Source organism: Protopterus annectens, chromosome 12.part0 (genome assembly GCF_019279795.1).
Source record: "Protopterus annectens isolate FY-2018-M chromosome 12.part0, PAN1.0, whole genome shotgun sequence".
NCBI classification, from domain to species: Eukaryota; Metazoa; Chordata; order Ceratodontiformes; family Protopteridae; genus Protopterus; species Protopterus annectens.
The window spans coordinates 1,322,214,483-1,322,238,454 of NC_056746.1; the positions used below are offsets into that span (position 1 = coordinate 1,322,214,483).

The 23,972-nt window shown below is 35.2% G+C and overlaps 1 protein-coding gene across 1 annotated transcript; it reads right to left on the reverse strand.

The window, feature by feature from the left end:
• Positions 1 to 261: 261 nt before the first annotated feature.
• Positions 262 to 18,567, reverse strand: LOC122816282 (grainyhead-like protein 1 homolog). Its single transcript, XM_044089018.1, has 2 exons — positions 18,532 to 18,567; positions 262 to 1,347 (listed from the first exon to the last, which is right to left on the reverse strand). The coding sequence occupies exons 1-2, from the start codon at positions 18,565 to 18,567 to the stop codon at positions 262 to 264; spliced, it is 1,122 nt and encodes a 373-aa protein (XP_043944953.1).
• Positions 18,568 to 23,972: the final 5,405 nt, after the last annotated feature.

Below are 23,972 nucleotides of genomic sequence, written 5' to 3' on the forward strand. Positions count from 1 at the left end.
AAATGCTACATTCTTAAAAGAAGGTCAGTAATATTGGGTGGTATAATTGCTAAGTGAAATAGTTATAGCACCTAATGTCATACAAAGAAGCTAACAATGATTTCCGTATTGAACCTTCATTATCAGATTATCTGATAATGTGAAAACTGGTTAATCCAGAATAACAAATAAGATAAAAAGACAGACAAATTCTTCTGGGTAACTCCTCTACAATGGATAGGAAAAGGGTGACAGGTCTGCAAAACAGTCACATAACCATTTTTAACCACACATAACCTTTGCTTCATCACTGATGTCCCATGTAAAGGAAATGGCGTTGTATGCAATCTCTTCAATATTGCTTATCGTATTAAAGCTCTCCTTGTAATCAGCTATATCAATGCACCTCTGCTTGGCTGTATGCTGCCTTGAATGCCAGTACTTCCAGTGCCTGAGCTGGTCATCACGAGTTTTATCTTCCCCAAACACCACCATAACAACACTTCTGACTTTACTGATGGGCTGGTGGATTCCCTTATTGTTGCTGATTTCCTTCAATGTGATTGGGTAAAACTGACCTTTGTTCAGGTATGTCATTGTTCCATCCCCAGGTTTCTGTCGGAGAGATTTTGATGCCTCCAATGTGTATTCAAAATTGTTCCCTGCAATGTTGTCAAAAACATAGTCTTCTGAACGTATACTGGACATCCGCAGATTCAGTTCAGCAGGAAAGAATACCTCTGGTGTTGCATCTTTGAAAGACTCACTGAAGGTGGAATCTGGTGTGCGTCTTTGAGAGTTTTGGTGAGGTGTACTTGAACTGAACTGGTCCGTACTGAGATTTCTGTCAAACACAACAATCCACTCTGTGGTCTCAGGGCAATAAACAGATAGTGCTACACTGACAGAAAAGCTGTGAGGCTCTATCTCAGTCTTGATGGTATGAGGCGGTACTGTTGCTATGGACAAAGTAACTGTAGTGTCTGGTACTGTAAATTGGCCCTGTTTGTCAGTTCCCATTTGATGGTTACTGGGAAGAACAATATTAAGAGGTACTCCTTTCAGAACCTGTACTCTGTTGTCCACAGTAGAAATAATTGATGGCTCTGCAACACTTGCCATGCAGCTCCTTTTGCTGTGTTCTGGATGCTCAGTACTGTCTGTTTTTCCTGACAAAATGTTTCCCTTCTCTCTGGGAACCTTATAATAGTCATAGAGCAGTCCCAGGGCAGCAGCACTGTCCTCATCACCAGTAATGGTCATCATTGCTTTAGTGGCAGCTGTTTGGGGATTTTCAAGGAATGACTTCCAGGCTTCATCCTCAGTAGTATAGGGACGACCTCGATAGTTGACTGGCCTTTTGCTGTACTACACCTGTATTGCACCTGCTAACATCCTGGCTTCGACACAGTACTCCAAGCACGGACATACCTTTTTAGCTGCATGGCTGGAGTGTTAGACTATAGTCCTAACATAAATCTTTTAGGAACTTATAGGAAAAGTACCTGCACTGGTTGATTGCATTCTTAGGAATATTCAAGGATATAGGGAATCTCCAAAGTCTTGATCTCATGCAAGTTGGATTTGAGAAATGTAGATCATGGCTGCTCAACCTGGGTGACTTCTTTGAGTCAGTCATCAGAGCTGCGAATGAGGGCAAGGCAGTTCATATAGCCTACCTCGATCTGAACAAGGCCTTTGATATCATTCCCCACTCAGGAATTATTGACAAACTCACCAAACTAGGCATCAACCCCTATATCACTAGGTGGGTTGAAAATTGGCTCACAGATAGAACCCACAGTGTGAAAGTAGCGGACTCCAAGTCAGACTACTGACCAGTCACTAGTGGAGTCCCACAGGGATTGGTCCTGGGTCCTCTCCTGTTTGGCATCTACTTCTCAGAAGTCCAGGCCAATACGGAGGGACTCTGGCTGACCAAGTTTACAGATGACTGCAAACTGGGAGCCATTATTAACTCCCCAAGTGATGGGGACATCCTACAGAAAGGCATCACTGAGACTAATAACTGGTGTTGAAACCATGGCCTTAAGCTTAATGCCAAAAAATGCGTCATCATTCCCTTTGGGAAAAACTCAGTTCCCACTAATTACAACATCGATGGGAGCCCACTGAACACTAAAGGAGTTATAAGAGATCTGGGGACACAGGTTGACAGCAGCCTCTCCTTCAACCATCACATTGCCACTGTGGTCAGAACGTCCTTCTATATGGCAATTCTCATTACCATGGGTTTTGTATCCAGGAAGAAAGAGGTCATCATCTCTCTCTTCTCTTCCCTCATTAGGCCAATCATCAAGTATAATGCCCCATTTGGCATGCACCTCACTAAACACCTGCAACAGCTGGAGAAGCCACAAAAGTACCTCACAAAGAGGATCCCAGGCCTTAAACACATGCCCTACACAGACAGACTCAAAAAGCTCCAGCTATTCTCTGTCTCATATCATCTACTAAGAGGTGATCTCTGCTTGACATACAAAGCCATGTCTGACCCAGGTCTGTTAGAAATGCTACATCTAAAGAAATCCCAATCTCTCTCCACACCACATGCTCCAGAGACCTGAACCTCATTACCACAATCAACAGAACATGCTGGAGAGACAGGTTCATAACCCAGAGATGGCTCATGCTCTGGAGAAGACTTCCCATACATGTCAAGCAGAGCACCTCATTGGCCCTCTTCAAGAGAAATCTTGATGAGTGGATAAGAAATAGAAATTTCACCCCATGGATCACTCCAGTGGCACTAATTGATAGAGGCACTGGGAACTAATGTTGGGCGGCATGATTCCAGGGCACTTCTATGGGCTAGGCTTGTAAAGGCTCCAAGGCCATTAGCCTAGTACACATCTATGAAACTATGAACACATTAATTTGGACTGTCCATAGAGATCCATGCGATATAACAGAATTGAACAGGATATGTTAATGTGCAGCTAAATTAATAACTGATAAAGTTCTACCACAAGAGCACAGGGTAGTGAGGCAAAGGAAGGAGACAAATTGAATACCATCATGGAAGTATCAAATAGAGAAAAATATAAAGCAATTAATACAAGAAGTGTCACTGTTAGAAGACTATAGAAGAGGAAATAGATAAACAAATACTAAGAAAGATAGATGTAATAAAAGCAGTGCACAGTATTAGAACAGACCAGGATCTATCATGCACTATCACAAATAACAAATTAAAAATTTCAGCACAGGTGGGAAAACCTAGAAGATACACACATAAATATAAAGGAAAAGTACAAAATAAGCAATTTAGTGATGACCCCAAAATGTTTTATAGAGACTTGGGAAACAAGGTAAAAGGAATTGAAAGACTGCCAAAAAAAGAAGAAATAGATGCATTTTGGAGAAGTATCTATGAAGATCCTGTGGAACACAACAAAGATGCAAAATGGATAAAAGAAGTAAAAGAAAGAATAAGAAATTTAAAGGTAAAGGATACGAAATGGGATGAAGTAACAGCCAAAGAGATTGAAACAAAGTTAAGAAAATCCTCTAACTGGAAAACCCCAGGTCCAGATGCAGTACCTAACTTTTGGTTAAAAGTATTAACATCTTTGCATGAATACCTAGCCATGAGTAAGAACTATTTATATGCGCACCCCGAACAGAGACCAGTCTGGCTAACAACAGGCAAAACAATGCTCCTACTTAAGAGTGAACCTGCAAGCTACCCTAAAAATTATAGACCAATAACTTGCCTTCTAACGTCGTATAAATTATACACAGGAATTGATGCCAACAGAGTTTATAGTCATTTAGAAGAAAATTCAATTATGGCAGAAGAACAAAAGGGCAATAAAAGAAAGACATATGGAACAAAGGCTCATTTGCTGTTAAATAAAGTCATAATGGAGAACTGTAAAAAGGGAAAGAATCTAAGTATGGCATGGATTGACTACAAAAAAGCATTTGATAATATCCCACTTTCATGGATAAAAGAGTGCTTAAAAATGTATAAGATACACCCTACACTGATTGACTACATTACAGTGACCATGAAACAATGGCAGACCACTTTGCAATTAAGCCATGATAAAGGACAAATTATTATCCCAGGGGGATATTCCAGGGTGCACTCTGTCACTGTTGCTGTTCTGCCTTCCCCTTAACTCATTAAGCTGTTTACTTAACAGCTTAGGCCATGGCTGTAATGTGGCTCCTAGAAAACAACAAAGTGTAAAGACTTCTCATCTTCTCTTTGTCGATGATTTAAAACTGTATAGCTCATCAGATGAGGAACTGAAAGCACAGCTGCAGGTTGTCAAAACATTTTCATATGATATTAGAATGTCATTTGGCATTGATAAATGTGCAAAAGCAACCTTTAAAGCAGGAAAACTGCAGCACCAGGAAAACATCAGTTTGGGACAAGAATGTGATATAAAAGAACTTGAGCAAGAGGGAGTGTGTAAATACTTGGGAATTGATGAAGGATCAGCAATAAAACATGAGTAAAGCTTAGTAAGAAATATTTTAGAAATCTTAAATTAATCCTGAAAATAGCACTGACATCTACGAACAAAATCAATGCTATAAACCAATTTGCTCTTCCTGTCCTAACTTACAGTTTTGAAGTGATTGATTGGCCCCAAAATGTGTTGGATAGATTCAATATTAAAGAAGAAGGATGCTCCATGCTCACCAAATGATTTATAAAAATCAGTGCATACCAAGTTTATATATTCCCCATTCCGAAGGAAGGATGGGCCTCTTAGAAATTGATTACATGTATAGATCTGCAATCATGGGGCTCCACACATATCTGCTGACTTCATGAGTCCCAAACACAGTGAAAGTTTTGAAACATGAGGAGAATAAATCTAAGATAACTTCCCTGCTTAATTTAGCAGAAGCATATTGCCATCAAGCAGGAATGGAAATCAAATCAGAAGTAGATAAAAATCAGGGAGCAACTGAATGTGCCAGAAAACAAAAGAAAGAATGTAAGGTGAAGGATCAGATGAAAAGTCAAGAAATGTGGAAAATGCATAAGTGTAGTTGCAAGTATAGAAAACTTCTGGAAGAACCTAATGTTGATCAGGAACAAACACAGGAATGGTTAAGGAGAGGTGAATTCAAACCAAGAGATGAAAGGTTAATATTGACAGCACAAGATAGTGGGCAACATACACATTGGTATACAAAGTCCATTGAACATGTGTGAGAAACAGACAAATGTAGATTTTGTAAAACAGAATTGGAAATTGTTGCACACCTAGTTGCTGGTTGTGACCAGCATAATGGAGGACCCCCAACTCAATGAACATGAATAGGTGTTACTCATGATAGAGTTACATATGAGTGCAGTGATGCTGAATTGCAGAACACTGATTCACTTCCATGGTGGGGTCTGCCCATCATACCTCTCAACTGTACAGATTTTTGCAGAATGTCCAGATTTCAGCCTCATATTTTTGTCCTGTTTTTCAAAAAAATGTGTTTTTTCTGGCAAATTAGCAACATATCATTAAAGATTAAAGTTAAAAAATAATGAGTTTCAGACTTCATACCATTCAGAAAATTCGTGCTAATGTAAAACCTGTTATTCTATTAACTTTCTAAATTTGTAAGAGCAATATTTAAAAATTGTCCCTATTTTTGGACCTTTATCCCACTTTTACTTATGGCTTTGACAAGATTTCTTGGTCTAAGAGGTTGAGAGGTATGCTGCCCATGGCAGAGCAGCAGGAGAACTGGGCATGTCTATATTTATTTTATTTATTTATTTATTCCAGGGGTATCCACACTCAGGAGTGGATGCAGCCATGGACACTGTGGATAATGAAGCCATCTTTGCAATGGTGTGGTCCTTCTGTGTAAGCCTAGTCAAGCGAAACCTTGACAATTGGATGGGAAATCATAAATTTAACCCTGGTCTGGCTCCCATGTTCCTTATGGAAAGAGCCTGTCAATAAAAAGAGTATTACCCTAGCTAACACCCTCCATACAAACTCCATATTTACTTCCCTGCTAACATGCCCTCACTCATATAGATGCCCATGATATTCGGCACCAATATGATTTGGGATGCCCCAGTGCTTGTTAGCTATGAACCTAGTGTGCAATCATGAATGCTCATCTGTCACTTAGTATATCCTTGGCAGACAGTTACACACATTTACATGGGTGCACCAATAATTGCCTTAATCAGCTGTGAGTACTCTATGACCCTATAAATTGTGTCACTCAGGTTACTGTATTGAGGAACAGTATCCCTTACAGCATGTCCTACTGCCCATATGATCTAGTGCTGCCCAATCTTCACAGCAGGACAGAGAAGGAGCTTGATTGTCTTCTCCTTGCCTTGTCAGGCTGAGCTTCCCCAACAAATGTGCAATCTGGCATGCCTGACCACTGTGCAGTGTCACATGGAGCCCCTCTAGCATCTCAGCCTCTGTAAAGACCTCTGCCTTTCATTCTAAACATTCCATTGCTCTATGTTAAGCATCTGTAACCTTCATGAACCATTGAACAGTCACTGCAATCTTGGTCAGTTACCGTTTCTACTGTTTACTTGTCAGTTTTCCTATATGACTATTAACTCTGATAGCCACTGTATTCAGATTCATTACACTGTTCAGTATAAAAGGGTCTCCTGAAAAATAGTGTCTGTTTTTATTATCATACGCAATTAGGACATGTAGTGTGGTAATTATGTACTGAGACGCTTTAATGCGATTGCTTTTTGAATTGCTTCTGTAATGCAACGACTGTTCAGCCAATGCCCATGCTACATGGCATTTTACTGCCTGTTCATGGACTGATCATGTATGGTGTATATGTGTGCAAGCTCTGTCTGCAGTACTGTCAGTATGCATCACACTATTGACCCTGTGCAGCATTACTGTCAATAGACATTATGCTACACTACTATCTGCCAATGTGCATGACTTAGTGTCTGCTATGTGTGGGCTTGCACAGCTGGTTACCATTCTTCTCCTGGATTAGACCTAAAGAGTGGTTACAGTCCCTGTAAGCAGAGACTCTGGAAGGGCTCCCAGCTGGTACATCGGGGAAAGTAAAATCATTATTAACTTGGAGCAAAGGGAGCATCAGAACCACTTGCTGGGGACTAAGTTTCCAGTAATAAAGAAGAAGTCTGGAACCAGCTTGTCAGTCTAGTGAGCCATGTCACTGGCATGATCCACACTGGTGAGCAGTGCAATTACAAATAAAATGACCTGAGGAGACATCACCCATACATTTTATTTCAGTGGTCGCTAAAGGTTAGGGCAGAATAGCCACCATTATGTTGTAATCATTCTGTAAGAAAATAGTATTTCCTGCCAAAGAAGGAGGGACAGGTTCTCCATCAAGTTGGTAAGTATTGTGTACTGTTGACAGTAATTTAATTTTTTAATAAACTGAACAACCTATAAACAATCAGTTGGGTTTATGTATCTCTTTTGTTTTTGTATTCTTTCTGTTATATTTTTCTATTACTGTTTTCTTTTTCTCCATTTGTTTTCTTTGCATGATCAGCCATGGTGAAGGCATAAGTGAGGCAGTTGTCGCTATGCTGTGCACTATCACAGCTGCTGCAACTTCTCTAGGTCCCCAATAGTCTTCAGGCCTACCTATCTGCAGGATGATCATAACTCTGTGGAAGCAGACCTGGAGTGCTCTCTGGTGGCCTCTGTGGCTCCTCATCTGACCATGATACCGAAGGGCCCTTCTAAGTTAGCAGCTAAGTGTATCAGCTGATGAGGATAGAGGTGAATGTCTGTATTAGTACCCTACAGCACATCCTCCTGCCAATTATAGAGTTACAGAGCTGAACAGACCTGTTCATTGAGCCACCAGAGGTGAATCTTGCCCATGTCAGCCACGTCATTGATTGTCTCTTTGATGGTTCACATCAAGGCTGGTATGGCATACTTTCCTCACCTCAACCAACTCCTCTTCATTGTCTTCCCTTCCTTTTGTAATGCTCTCCATCTCATGTTCGCTGTCCAGTCTTCACTATCAGCAGCTGTCCACTCTGGCATTGTTCAGTCTCTGAAGTGTTCCAACCTTATGATTCACTATGTTGGCTCCTTATTGAAATGTCGATACTCGGGGGACAGAGCCTGAATGGCTAACTGAAAGCAACAGTATTTTAGAGCTCCATATAACTAGTTAAATAAGGCAGGAAAAAAATATTCTTTTTTTTTTCTTCAAAGTATAAAATCTTATAGATAAAGGTCTAATTTACATAATTAGAAACTTTGGTGAAGTTTGACAAATAATTTCCTGTCAAAAAGCTTGGAGATATATTCACTTGTTAAAATGAGCAATTCAAGAAATTCTCACCAGGATGCTGCCTTAAAGAAGGAACTACAACAGATGGCATCTACCCTGCAGGAGTTGTCTTTGAAGATGGATGATTTTAAAGAGAACCTGGAAAATCTTAAAACAAGCAGTCAAAAACAGGCTAACACCCTCAAGGAAATGCTACAACAACACCAGACAAGGATAACAGGAATAGAAGTTTCTCTATATGACTTAGAAAGCAGACTTAAGGAAGAGGAAACACAGAAAGAACTGCTTCTTACCCAGACACTTGGTTAATAAAGTAGATGACTTGGAAAATAGGGAGAGGAGAAATAACATCAGGATTTTTGGATTACCTGAAAACACAGAAGGTGAGGATATTATTCCCTTTTTATCAAGCTGGATCCCTGATGTCTTAAATTTAAAAGAAGGACTTTCCTTTGGCATTGAGAGGGCACAGAGAGCTCTAAGGAAACCTGCCACTAACTCAAACTCTCCTCCTAGGTCAATAATTATCAAATTTCTTTCATACTTGGACAAGGAACTGATTTTAAGATCTGCTTGGAGGAAGGCACCTCTAAAATATAAATAGAGCCTGATAAGATTTGATAATGACTAGTCATCTAAAATAATGTAACAAAGGCAAAAATTGTGGCCAATGACAATGTTTTTGAAACAAAATAACATCAAGGCACAACTTGCATATCCAGCTAACACAAGAATACTGTATGACAACGAGATGAGGACTTTTATTGACTTAGAGGAAGCCTCTTCATTTATTAAAACTAATAATGTGATTACTTTACCAGAAGATATGGATTGGATGTCACCTTCTCTCAAGAGAACAAAAGAAACAAATGTCTGGACAGATGTCAAAAAGTAGAAGCAAAAGACTGATACTGTTACAGCCAAATCTCTCAAAGCATCTACTATGATATGAATTGTTTTAACATTACTTTAAAGATCCAATTTTACTGCTTGCAATTTTAAAACAAAGGTAACTTACTACTGGAAGCTTTATCTATATTTTTTTGAAAATAGATGGCACATGAGAATTTTCACATTACCTCAGGTATTTAAAACAGGGTACTTTTCTTTCACAGAAGGTGGGTTATATAGCACATAAATATTTATACTGTAAATCAACATATGTGTATTTTCTCTTAATTTTCTCTTTTTTTTTCTCTCTCATCTCTTTTTTCTCATTATTATTTTAACTGCATCTTGTCTCCCTTTCTAAATTCTCTCCTATTTGCTATACCAATATAGTCTGTATATATTTAATATCTCACTATCTATACATTGATAATAATACTCTAAAATAATCTAGTTTTAAGGTAGACTAATTGGAATAGTGAACCTAATTAATTATTATAGCAATAACCCATGCCTGGGTGTGGGTAATGCTGGATTTACCCACGGTTGGTGTGGTTCGTTCACGAGGGCAAAGCCCGAGTGGACAAACAAAGCCAACCATGGGTAAATCCAGCATTACTCACACCCAGAAGTGGGTTATTGCTATTATACAATGACATTATTTAAGAAAAAAATAATTATTTTTCTTAAATAATGGCATTGTATAATGCCTTCTTGCTGCCCTTCCATAGCTGTCTGGTATTCTGTGGCAGTTCTGATGTACTGCGCATGCGTATGCTACGCAGTACATCAGAGCTGTGGGCAAAAGCAATGGAGAAAGCAAGATCTCTGTTGCTTTTTACAAACTGTTTTGCTATGTTAAATGGGTTTAACATAGCGAGACAGCTTTAAAAAGAGCAACGGAGATCCGTTGCTTTTTTTTTAAAGCTGTCTCGCTATGTTAAACTCCTTTAACATAGCGAGACAGTGTGAAGCAACGGAGATCTTGCGTTCTCCGTTGCTGTTAAAAAAAGAGTTATAGTAATGGAAAAAGTCTGGGCGACCGGACCTTTTTCCATTACTATAACTCTGATTTACAACTCTGATTTACAACGTGCACGCTGACCAATCAGCGTGCACATTTTTGAATATTAATGGGGGGTCGTTGTATAATACAATATTTATTAGATTAATAATGGTCACTGTTATGCTTATTGGGATTGGGGACATGTTCGTGATTAACTCTGAAATGTTCCATTCATGTACATATGTCCTTTGAATTATTTCCTATTAGTATTAACAAATACATAAAAAAGGAGGGAAAATGTACTGTTGGTAAGAGAAGTGAAGCTTTCTTCACATTCTATATATGCTGCCATAGCTAAAGTAAACAACTGCTGCAGTTTCTAAAGACACTGTGAACATGTGAAGTGCATTTAGCCTCACAGATAACAAATAATAAGAAAAAGTAATGTTGCTTAGTTATTAAAATGAAAAAAAAAAAGCCTAAGCAAGGTAAAATAAATACATAATAGGACTATTTGTAATATTTTATGATTTATTCTCATAGGATTACATATTCCTGGAAACACAACTGAAATGTTCCCAAACTACATATGCACCGAAATGTAGCTGCTTGATTAAAAAGTATTACTCAGTTTAACATGCTGATTTCACAAGCTGTCTGCACTGTAAAAGTTACATTTTATATGTTACTTGAAATTGTCAGTAGTTTGTGCACATGAAAAGATACATATTACTTTCTGCAACATGTTATCTTTACAGTTACCTCACACTCTCTACAGACTCACTTGGCAACTGATAGCTATTCATTTAAAATATCAGTTTAAGTATTAAATGTGCCCTTGAAATGCTATTGACATTTTGACAAAATATAATCTGAACTGTAAAATGAATGACTTGAAAGAAGTAGTGCATAGGATTTCAAAGACAGTTCTTGACACTACAGAAAAAGTAAATATATATATATATTCACAAGGAAGAATTGAAATGTTTTAGTCTTCCAGTTAAAATAGCTTAGTTAGACTCTGTTTTGTTTAATGAATTGTGACATATGTTTATGAGGAAAAGTGGACTCAGTTACTCACATTGGACTAAATTATTTGTGAATTTAAATGAAACTGTCTGATTAATAAGCATAACTTACTTTAACAACCTGAATTCATAAGCTATCTGCTGTACATTTGCTGCATTATATATTTATTTATTTTATTTTTATTTTATTTTACATTTGTTGACCGGGCTAGTCTAGCTGGATACATGTCCATTTTCAGTAGAGGCCCGGGGAGAAAAGCTCCAAGAAATCATACAAAGTTAATATGGAAGTTATGACAGGTATTATAAAAACAGCAATTGTTACATCAAAACAGTTTTTTTCCAACACAAGAAGTACAAATTATAATACTCATTGTGATTTTGTTAGAAGGTACAATTTACATATAAACATAACTTTTATATGCAATGATATAGTATACTGAAACATAAAGGGAGAAAAATAAAGGATGTAGGGTGAGTATTAGTGAATAAGAAAAGAGTTAGTCAGGGTTAGTACAGGAGCATAGCCAGTGTTTATTGAGATATAGTTTTAGATTCCTTTTAAAAAGTGAGAGAGAAGTCTGAGATGTGATTTCAGAGGGTAGTTTATTCCATATTTTTCCAACATAGAGAACAAGGAGTCACCTGCTAAGTTGTTGGGTTTGGTAGTATTGATCAGCAGTTTGTTTGAGGAGCGTAGATTCTTGAGATTATTATAAGGTGTAATGAGGCTAGACAGTATTGAAGTGTTGCTGGGTTGATACAGGGTCTTGTGGGTTATTGTGAGCTGTTGATATTGGAGCTGCTTAAGAAATTCTAGCCAGTCTAGTTGTCTTAGATTCAAACAGTGATGGGTTCTAAAAGGAGAGCCTGTAGCAAATCTAACAATATTATTATAGGATGTTGCTAGTTTGTTAATGTTGTTTTTAGAGCGATTGGTGTATATAGGAGAAGATATAGGAGAAGCATCGAGTAGAGTGAAGATTAGGTGAGTTCTGGCTATAGTGATCCTAGATACTGGTGTAAGATAGGGTTTATTTCTGTAAAGGGATCCTAGTTTTTTGTTAACTAATTTTATTGTGGTGTTTATGTAAGTATCAAAGTTGAGATTGTTGTCTATTGTTATTCCTAGCAGTTTAGTGGTTGATTCAGGAGAAATAAGAGTACCATTGTTGGAAGTGAGATTAAAATGTAAAGAGGTGTACTTTCGGGTTGGTGTGAAGAGTAGCAGTTTAGTTTTCTTGGGGTTTAGGAGGAGGCAGCAATGTGAGAACCATTGTTCTACAGTGTTGAAAGCTTTTTGGGTAAGAGACTGAAGTTCAGTTTGAGAAGTGGCTGAGCAGATTATGGTAGAGTCATCTGCATATTGAATGCAGGTGGAGAATGGAATAGCTGATTGCAGGTCATTAATATGAATTGAAAATAGGAGTGGGCCTAATATTGAGCCCTGCATATGACAATCTCTAGGGCACACGAAAAAATACATATTATTTTTGCAACATGCTATATTTGCACTAACCATACATTCTAAACTAACTCAATTGGCAACTGAAAAGTTATTTATTTGAAACATCAGTCTAAATATTAATTTTGCCCTTGAAATATTGTTGCTGTTTTGACAAAACAAAACCTGAATTGAAAAAGGAATGATTTGAAGAAGTGAAATATTTTACAGATTTCAAAGACAGCTAATGACACTGCAATATAAGTAGAAATGTATACATACAAGGAAAAATTGAAATGCTTTATACTTTTAGTTAAAATAGCTTATTGTTAACTTTTTGCTTTATCAGAAAATTTAAAGAGCTAGGAAATTATTTCTAATATGTCTTTATAATGTTTACTAAAGTGATGTTAGTCACTGACTTGTTTAATGGATTGCGAGTCATGTAAAGATGGACTACTGAATGTTATTTCTGTTTATCTATGTTTGCTGAATTTCTTTTATTAGTACTGATTTAAAACAAGGGAAAGAAAGAGAAGGGAAATGTCTGTTTTTGATCAAGGGAGGAGAGGCTTAAGAGTATTCTAACTGCCCCAAGAACTCTCTAAGATGCTCTAAATACTATTTGATTAATACTTACCTAAGGTAAGTCTTGATTACCATATAGGTACCTTCACATTCATTCTAGACCTGATGTGATTACCCATTCTGGAAGCAGGAGGCACCCTATGCAGGATGGGAATTGCCAGGGTGATCATAGTTCATTCTTAGACTCTGCTTTGTAAATCTATAAATATGTAAAAGCACTGCACATTAGAATGTAGGGCGCCTCTACTCAGAGTCAGGATATCACTGATAAGCCATGTCTTTTCATAAGGGTAAGTTGTAGTTGGCTGAAGAGTGGGAAAAAAAGGAAGACAGTACACCTACAGTAAATTCATATTTCATTGGTAATCACTCATTGTCTCCTGCAGAGTCCTTTTAGTGAAATTATTTTAGTAATAATTTATTTGATGTTGGCTTATTTAGTGTATGCTCCTCTGTTGCATTTAATTTATCCAAAAGGACATATCTGACATGTTTGGGATCTCTTAAGGGTAACTAAATATTGGATATTTCCTAAGTCAACATAATAATTGTTTACACTACTAACATTCCATCCTGATATATAAAATACTATAGAACAATAATAGAATAATATAGAATTTCATATATCTTTTAAGAAAATTCTCCATATAATAATTTAACATATGGAGCTCAGTTGATATTGTTGGTTAAATGTATGAGTGATAATCCAATAGATCTATCTTTATCTATTGGATTAGGAATGACTTTCATTCCATGTTTAATGGGAAATTCATATTTACTTGTATTTGATACTTTAGAATTAATGTTTTATAGAAGTACTTTTTTAAAGCCTGACCAGAATTTTACCCTACTTGTATTTAAAGAAGGAAAAACATTAAATTACACTCCAAAGTTTACACACATAAAAATAACATTCAGTGTTATCAGAGAATATGGCATAACTACTATAATCAAAATAAAAAAAAGAAGCAAAAAGTTTCTTCCAACAATAACTTGAAATGGATTTAACATTCTTATCATTAAATACTGATGACTTAAATAATGCAAATAAAAGATCAAACTTACTAAAATATTTAAAACTGAATAAGGCACAAGTAATATTTCTCCAGGAAATGCATTTTAAGACTAATGATAGCTTTATTTGGAACCCTAAGGACTATACAATCTTAGCACAATCCTCCTATAGAACAAAGACAAAAGGAGTATCAATTTTCTGAAAGAAAAACATAATCTCTCCAAAAGTTATTTATAAATATGAAGACAAAGAAGGTCTACTAGCATTTGTTATAATTAAATTTAATAACAGAATATGGACCTTAGCTAATTTATATTGATTCCCAGGAATTGGAGCAGGAATGGTTAAAAAAACCTAGATTTTATTTCCAACAATTATAAAGGAAATCTTATACTGGGAGGAGACTTTAATTGTACCTTAGTAGCTTCTGAAACCACCAAGACATCTTTTCGCATAGCAATTATTTCAAAATCCTTAAAAAGATGGATTGATTCATTTCATTTAATAGATACTTTTAAAGTAAAAGATGATAAATCCTTATTATTTTCCCATAAAGACCATAGATTTGGAATACAAACCAGAATAGATGAATTATCCATAGTTTAAGATTTACAAACAACAATCCTCAACTTCTCAGTAGTTCCATGCCCCTTCTCAGATCATGACTCTCTGATAATGAAGCTCCAAATAGAGTTTAAACCTTTAATCCTCTCAACTAGAATTCTATTATATATCACAAAAATTAAAGAACTCAGACCTTGGATGTTGTCAGAACTACAATTATTTCTTGAAATTAATAATACAACAGAAATCAGTAGAGTCATGGTTTGGGACTCATTAAAAGTGAGTTTATTTGGTAAGACTCTTAGCTGGTACAAAAACAAAGTTAGAGAATGGAAACTGAATCATTAGACTTGCAAACCAGACTCTTGACATCAAAATCTAAAAAAAAAATCAGAATTGTCCAGAAGTCAAAAAAGAAATAGAGGAATTAAATAAAAAATACAATGAAATTCTAACACACAAAACTTGTCTAGCCTTGGAAAAATTAAAAATAAACTCATTAGCCACCTCCCCCAGATATCTACATAACTTATTTACAAGAATTAAAATACTATCTAAAGTAAATAACATTGGTAGTATACATCATGAAAAGAAAAGGAAAAAGTATCAAATATAGGAGACATCCTTGAAGCATTTTGGTTCCATTATATGGAACACTTCAAAAAAGAAGATTTAGATACCAACCAAAAAAAAATTACATACAAACCTTATCAAAATAAAAAAATTCCCAAAAACTTAAAACTAGGCCTACAAAAACCTATATCCTGCAAAGAAATTGTTGACAAGATAAAAGAAAGTAAATCTAACAAAGCTCCAGGGATAGATGGTATAATTACGGAAATTTACAAACTCTTCCCTTCAACAGTAATCTCCCTTTTTCATAAACCTTTGCTAGAAGTCCAGTCAGAAGCAAAAATACCACCCTCATGGTAATATTCTCTCATAACACCAATTCTAAAATAAAATAAACCATCAGACCTTTGCACCTCATATAGACCTATATCATTGCTGAATAATTATTACAAAATATTCATGTCAATCCTAGCTAACAGAATGAAAATACCACTTTCAAAGACAATTAATAATGATCAAACTGGATTGTTATATAACAGGCACACACATGATAATATTAATAGGATACTTACTCTTATAGATTATGTGAATAAAGAAGACAGAGAAACACTTGTAATCAGATTAGACATAGAAAAAGCCTTTGATTCCCTCAACTGGGAATATCTATTTAAAACTTTAGCATTATTTGAATTTCTTCCTCCTTTTATCTTATTACTAAAAACATATATATTAATAACTTAGCCTACATTAAATTAGGTCCTTTCACCTCAGAGTCTATCCATATAACAAAAGGTACTAAACAAGAATGCCCCCTTTCTCCTATTTTATTTGCTTTGACTATAGAAATACTTGCAGAATTAATATGCAATAATCCAAGAATAAAGGAATAGAAGTCTATGACCAGTACATATCTAAAATAATGCTTTTTACTGATGATATTTTATTAACACTCTCAAACTCCATAGAGTCATTAGGAGAGCTAGAGAAGTAATGGAGACATTTTATAAGATTTCAGGTCTATACTTTAATAGATCAAAATCAAAATTTATATTTTTAAATAAGAAAAAAGAACTGCAAGTTACAAATAAATCCATCATAGGAAAACAAGACGCTAAATTATTTTGGAATAGTGTTATGCAAAAATATAAACAAAACAATTTTAATAAATTATAAAAGCATTATTGAAGCAATAAAAATATATAGAAAAGTGGAACGAAATTATATTAACTTTTGAAGACAGATTGCAATTAATAAAAATGGTCTTATTGCCAAAAATACTATATGTAGCATTAGCAATACAGTTAATTCCTGAAAGATGCATTCTTAAAGAAATAAACTCATGTTTTATAAAATTTTTATGGTATCCCAAAAAGAATAGAGTAGCTCTAACTCATCACATTTGATCCTGAAAACAAGGAGGATTGAACTACCCAGAAATAGAAACATATATGAAAGTTTCTGTGCTTAAAACTACAGTAGACTGGATAAACCCAAATTATTTTGTCAACTGGAAAGAATTAAGAATGGCTATAGTAACAAATGAATTTAATCTGTTAAAAAATGTTTAATAGTAGACAAATCAAACCCTGGTACATACTATGCATAAGTATGAAATATAATATAACAAAACCTTCTAAAACAACACTTAATAATCATTACATCAATTCCTTTAGGAAACTTATCAATGCAAACAAAGATCTAAAACTTTGGTTTGACCTTTTAACCCCATTTGCCATCACTAAGAACTTTCCTCACAAAATATATAGGGAAACAATAACCTTCAGGGAACAAAATGGATTCTTATGCTGGTTTCAATGTGTAAATAAATTAAATGTTTTATATACATATGATAAAAACTGCTTACAATATTCCAACACAGGACTGGTTAACCTTAAAAAGCATTCTAATGTACACTCAAGATTTATGCAGATTAATTAATAATTCCTCATTAAAAGCTATTCCAAATCTAATAAGTTTTCTGTATGAATTTATATATAATAGTTGTGAAAAGAAAAATTCCATTTCTAATCTATATAAAGAGTTAATAACATATAAAACAATTCCCAAACCATCATACTGGCAGTTCTTAACAAAAGGTCAGTCATTGCAGTTAACAGAAGAAATTAAAACTAACATCTTACTATCAGTTAATTACACCTCTAACACACAGTACTGGAAATATTTAACTGGAAATACTTACATAGAGCATTTTTAACACCAGAGAGAATTCAAAAGATGAGTACTACTACAATTGGTTTTTGCTGGAGGTGTGAAAAGTCAAATAAAGCAGACTGGATTCATATTTTTTATGAATGTAATAAAATTAAATCATATTGGAATGGAATCAATCATTTTTTACAAGCTTTATTTACTGAATCCTTTACCTTAACTAAAGTATTGATTATACTAAATGTAAATGAAGGTCCCTACCTGAATAAGACAAACATGTATTTGTTATATACAATACTTGCTATATCTAGGAAATGCGTAACCAGAAGGTGCAATTCAAATACACCCCCGACCTTGGAAGAATTCTACACTTTACTGAAGACAACTGCATCAATGGAAATAAAAATCAAAGAACTACGATTCTATCCCAGGCCATTGGTAAATAATCCTTGGAAGAAAGTTATATCTTTGTTGGACACTCTGCAATAATCAATATTGTATCTCCGATAACTGATCTGTTAATTCTATATTTAATAACATACAGTGCATACAATTGAAAGTCAGGCTATTGTAAATATTGTATATAGTTGTTTAAAATTATATTTAAAAATATTATGTAAATGTTATTTTAATTGAAAATAAAAAAAAATATTTGAGGGAAATGTCGACACTCAAAATGCTGAGTGCTGACAACCCGAAAAAAAAACAATACTGAAGCCGCATAAGAACAGCAAATTTTGAAAATCACTTTTCTACTTTAAAGGATTTTTTTGCAGACATGGGGGAAAACCCAGCGCAACCCCCCAAAACCCCTGAACTTATATATACCAACTCTGAGATTGTACATTGGAGAAAAAGGAATAAGAAATATTCTGAGAAATGGCATTTTGAACTTAGCATATCTATGTCCAATCTTTCGAACATTCAGTCTGTATTTTGGGTCTTGATTTACTGGGTACTAGCATTTCAAATAGTTGCAAACTACCTGCTTACATACCTTCTCCCCCTTATGTGTCACAGCCTCACTTTTCATCTTTCAATGCAATCTGTGTTTGTCTGTATGCAGCTTACCTTATACCATCCATTGTATTCATTCTGTCCTCCAGCTATTCTCACCTTCTTTTTAAAAGACAGTCATCTTCAGTTCCCAGTAAAGACTGGGTCCATGAAGGGAGGCATTTGCTTTTGGGGAGAGGCTAAAGCTTATAAGTGTAGAAGTTGTAGTCATTATAACAATAAATTATGTAGGTATAGTCTGCAATTAATACAGGAATAACTTCTGATTCATGTCTTTGGCTTTTTTTTAATGAGATTTATTCGGGTGTATATCAGAAGCTCGAAAGCTGAGAACCGCAAATGCCACAACCTCGAACTCGGAAGTTCGAAGACTGAAAATACCGAAAGCCGCGGAACATTGAATTGTTTCCCAGGGAAAGAATTTGGTGGGCCGTTTCCACGGCTTTGCTATTTCCTCCACTTTGGTGTGATCTTGCAGTTGGTATATTTATTTAGGGGGGGTGGGGGAATCTACTTATGTTTTAGAACATGAGATCTACTCTAAATATATTAGATATTACATGAGATTTGTAGATGATGTTTTTTTTTATTTGGAGAGGGGACCTTGCCATTCTACGAGAGTTTATTACATATGTTAATGGTACTACCACATTTTTAGAACTGACTGATACTGCATTTCTGACTATGACTGAGTTTCTAGATGTATTAATAAGTAAAGATAAAGGGAAACTGACAACTGAGGTTTTTCGTAAACCTTGTAGGAGGAATAATATACTTCATAGAGATGGTATGCATCCTCCACATGTATACAAGAGTGTTATTAAGAATCAAGCAGCACGTTTTTCAAGAATTACCAGTGAGGATTTAGTGTTTACAGAAGCTATTAAAAATATGGAGGTTGAATTCAGAGATAGAGGCTATCATAAGAGAGAACTCAGTGGACTACTTAACACAGAGCGTCATGGTAAGGATAAACCATATATAAATAGGACTGTGCCCTCAGCCAGGACTAATAGTAATCATGTTAACACTAGTATAAGAAGGTCAGCAATATCATATACCAATAATAATTCTTTTATAGTTGACATTATTAAAAAACACTGGAATATTTTACAACTTGATGAAGATACTATGAGAATAGTAGGAGACAAACCCTCATTTAGTTATAAGAACACCAAGTCTTTAAAGAGGTTACTATACTATGACCATAATAGACATGGTGGTTTGAGATCACAAAGGAAAGGTACACAAGCATGTCGCACCTGTAATCAATGTAGTTACATTAATAATTCTAATGAATTCATACATCCAGATACAGGTAAAAGATATGAGTTTACTAAATATGCCGATTGTAAAACCAGGAATGTGGTTTATTTAGCTCAGTGTAATAAATGTCAGAGTTTTTATGTAGGCATGACCACTAGAACTTTAAGGGAACGCATTAGGGAACATATTTATGCCATTAATAAAGAAGATGAGACCAGTGCACTAGCCTACCATGTACTACATAGAGACATTACACATACTTTTAGTTTCCTAGTGTTGGAGCATGTTTATAGGACTGAGAGATTAGGCTGCATACGTAATAATGTAGAGAAGAGCGAGATCAAATGGATTCTTAAACTAGCAGCAGATAGAGGACATGGCCTTAATGATAAAGTTTCTTTGAGACCATTCTTGGCAGACAGGCCTTTTAAACATAAGTAATTAGCTTTTAAACCTATAATATATTGGTTTTTAATTTTTTTGCAGTGTTTTATTAGTGTATGTATTTCCTTATTTTTACATTTACATGTTTTTGTATTAAGTTTTGATATGCACAGGCACTTTTGTAATTATATATATATATACATTTTTCAGTATATATATCATTTTTATATATGTTTTTAATGTTCATTACTTAAGTTGTATAGTACCTGTTAGCAACAGAGTGCTTTATTTACTTTGCATTTGTTTTTTATTAATTAATTACCTTCCTGATTGAGTATTGTATCAGTTCTCCAATAGGAGCTATCCTACTACTATATAAAGATGTGTTGTAGTGATGGTTAATTAAGTCTGATGAAGCATCCAGGAGACATGAAAGCGCTCACTGATTTTTACACTTGTCTTAATAAAAGTCTATTTTCGCATATTGGTTGGCTTCGATTGTCCTGGTGTATCCTCTTTATATGACTTTTGGACTTTTTTGCTTCTTTTTGAAGTAGATACTTCATCCTGACTCGTGTTTATTTGCTTTTTTACCCGAAAAAAAAAAAACAATACTGAAACCGCATAAGAACAGCACATTTTGAAAATCACTTTTCTGTTTTAAACTTTTTTTTGCAGACATGGGGGAAAGCCCAGCACAACCCCCCAAAACCCCTGAACTTATATATACCAACTCTGAGATTGTACCTTGGAGAAAAAGGAATAAAAAATATTCTGAGAAATGGCATCTTGAACTTAGCATATCTATGTCCAATCTTTCGAACATTCAGTCTGTATTTTGGGTTTTGATTTACTGGGTACTAGCATTTCAAATAGTTGCAAACTACCTACCTACATACCTTCTCCCCCTTATGTGTCACAGCCTTACTTTTCATCTTTCAATGCAATCTGTGTTTGTCTGTATGCAGCTTACCTTATACCACCTTCTTTTTAAAAGACAGTCATCTTCAGTTCCCAGTAAAGACTGGGACCATGAAGGGAGGCATTCGCTTTGGGGAGAGGCTAAAGCTTATAAGTGTTTATGGTACTTGGAAAAGTGAATGGCATCCCTCACTACAATGAGTGCACAAATAACCTCAATGAGTACTACCAGGGCATGTTGAGAGGATGCATGGTAGGGCTTTTACGAAAAGAGCACCCTCGTCACTGCCTGGATGATATGCATTATGATAATTGTATCTGTAACAAAGATAGATAGATAGATTAGAAAGATAGATAGATAGACAGATAGATAGATAGATAGATAGATAGATAGATAGATAGATAGATAGATAGATAGATTGATTGATTGACTGACTGATAGACAGAAATAGATAGATAGATAGATAGATAGATAGATAGATAGATAGACAGACAGATAGATAGATAGTTTTATAGGTAAGTACTAGATTAGTTGTTCTTGTGGACCAATTTATGTCTCTCCAATTTCCCTTCTAAGGTAAGAATCAAATGATGTACCCTGTGTCAGTTAGGTAAACGCCTTAGCCATTATGCCAACCCACAACCCAGATAGCCAGATAAATAGATAGATGCATACACACACACACACACACACACACACACACACACACACACACACACACACACACACACACACACACACACACACACACACACACACACACACACACACACACACACACACACACACACGAGTGTAGAAGTTGTAGTCATTATAACAATAAATTATGTAGGTATAGTCTGCAATTAATACAGGAATAACTTCTGATTCATGCCTTTGGCTTTTTTTTAATGAGATTTATTTGGGTGTATATCAGAAGCTCGAAAGCTGAGAACCGCGAAAGCCACAACCTCAAACTCGGAAGTTTGAAGACTGAAAATACCGAAAGCCATGGAACATTGAATTCTTTCCCAGGGAAAGAATTTGGTGGGCCATTTCCACGGCTTTGCTATTTCCTCCACTGTGGTGTGATCTTGGAGTTGGTATATTTATGTAGGGGGGTGGGGGGTGGGGTAAGAAATGGTTTGTAGTGTTTGTGTGTTTCATGTTTTGTGCTGGAACATCGATTTTTTTTCCCCAGGGAAAAAAATCGCTGTTCTCATCTTTCAGAGATTTATGCTTTTTGGGTTTGAAGTTCGATGTTATGGTGTTCGCTGTTATTGTGTTTCAATCATGGGATATAAACCCAATTTATTCAAAATCTTTAAACATTATTCTGTAGAATGTGTGTTGCACTTTGTAATTTTATATTTATATTGCTGCCAGTTATTATGTTTTTACTCAGCTTCAGTATCTTAGGTACATTGTGTAATTCAGTGGTTGCCATTCTGACCTGCAGGCTCCCTGCATGGATTTAAATCAGTGTAGTTATTTTTTTTCACTGACTTTTACATCAGTGTTTCATCTAGGCACCATACTAATACATGATTAAATCTTTTTTTCAATAAACATATTATTGGCATTTTCTACGTAAGTACTGTCACAGAGGCAAATTATATAATAAGTTGCAGCTTTCTGGTAGAGGACATTCAAACTGCTATTTTGTAGAAACTGCAAATTATGTTAGTGAGCTTGCATAAATGTGAACTGTATTTGCAGAACCTGCATCAAATAACTCCAAATATAGCTTTTATTTTCCATTAAGTAATACATAATTAACTTTACACATTCATTCACTAGATTCTAAATATTCATACCAAGGCTAGAAGGAAGAGGCTGTATAGAAATCCATTAAAAAAGGGGAGATTCAACAGAACCAACTATTAAAAACAGAGTATTAATATATACCTACATATCTATCATAATGAAAAGCATAATTGTAAATGCTCACAGGATCACAGGAAATGTTTTAAACCAGTTTGGTTTTAAGCCTCATATACACCAACGTTTCTCAAAACTGTCTGCAAAAGGTAAGACAGTGCACATAAATAAAATATAGTTACAATGAAGATATTATTGAATTCAGTTGTCATAATGTATTTTAAAAGATAGCATGCAATACACAAATAAGTTAATAACTCTCTGCAGACCTGGAATTACTCTTATTTCCCTATTTTACATATGAAAAATCAATTTTAAACATGTAGCTGTTTCATCAAGACATATATAATACATTTGACTGTTGAAATAGTTAATTTATCTATCTCAGCATGATTCATTGACTGATATTTAAGCATAAAGACTCAACAATTGAGCAAATGGATGACTATCTTTATTAATCATGACAATGCCTTTACTGGGTATTCAAGGATCACCCTATTAACCTTGTCATTTTATCACATCATCATTTCAAATACTACATGTAGATGACACTGAAGGAAAACAAGAAAAAGAAAACGCCTGCTTTATGTAGCCACAATGCTATTTGAATTTTACAGAGAAAGCAAATGTTTAGAATAGAATCACCACAGTAACATCTTTTATAAACTGCAGGATAGAAATGTACTGTAACCATGATAGGGCAAAACAATGACATTCACTAAAAGTAGGCTAATTTTTCAGCAATTGTGTTTTAATGTAATATTTATCATGATGCAAACATAAATAAATAGTATAGTCGGTCATTATTAACAGATTAAAGGTAACAAAGTAGCATAAAAGGGTGAAACAAAAACTGGAAATTTAGCTTTCAAATACCAAGCAAATAAACTATCCTTACAGTATTAGCTATAATTTAGACTGAATGATAGATACTCTATGTTCTGTCAGCTCTAGCAGAACAATAGTCTTTGAAGAACCATCAAAGTAAA

Excerpts from the sequence above, each read along its gene's own strand:
- LOC122816282 (XM_044089018.1), bottom strand. The coding sequence starts at position 18,567 with ATGAAAAGTGAGGCTGTGACACATAAGGGGGAGAAG. Across the intron at positions 1,348-18,531 it reads TGACACATAAGGGGGAGAAG|TACAGCAAAAGGCCAGTCAA; the intron begins GTATGTAAGCAG and ends ATACAGGTGTAG.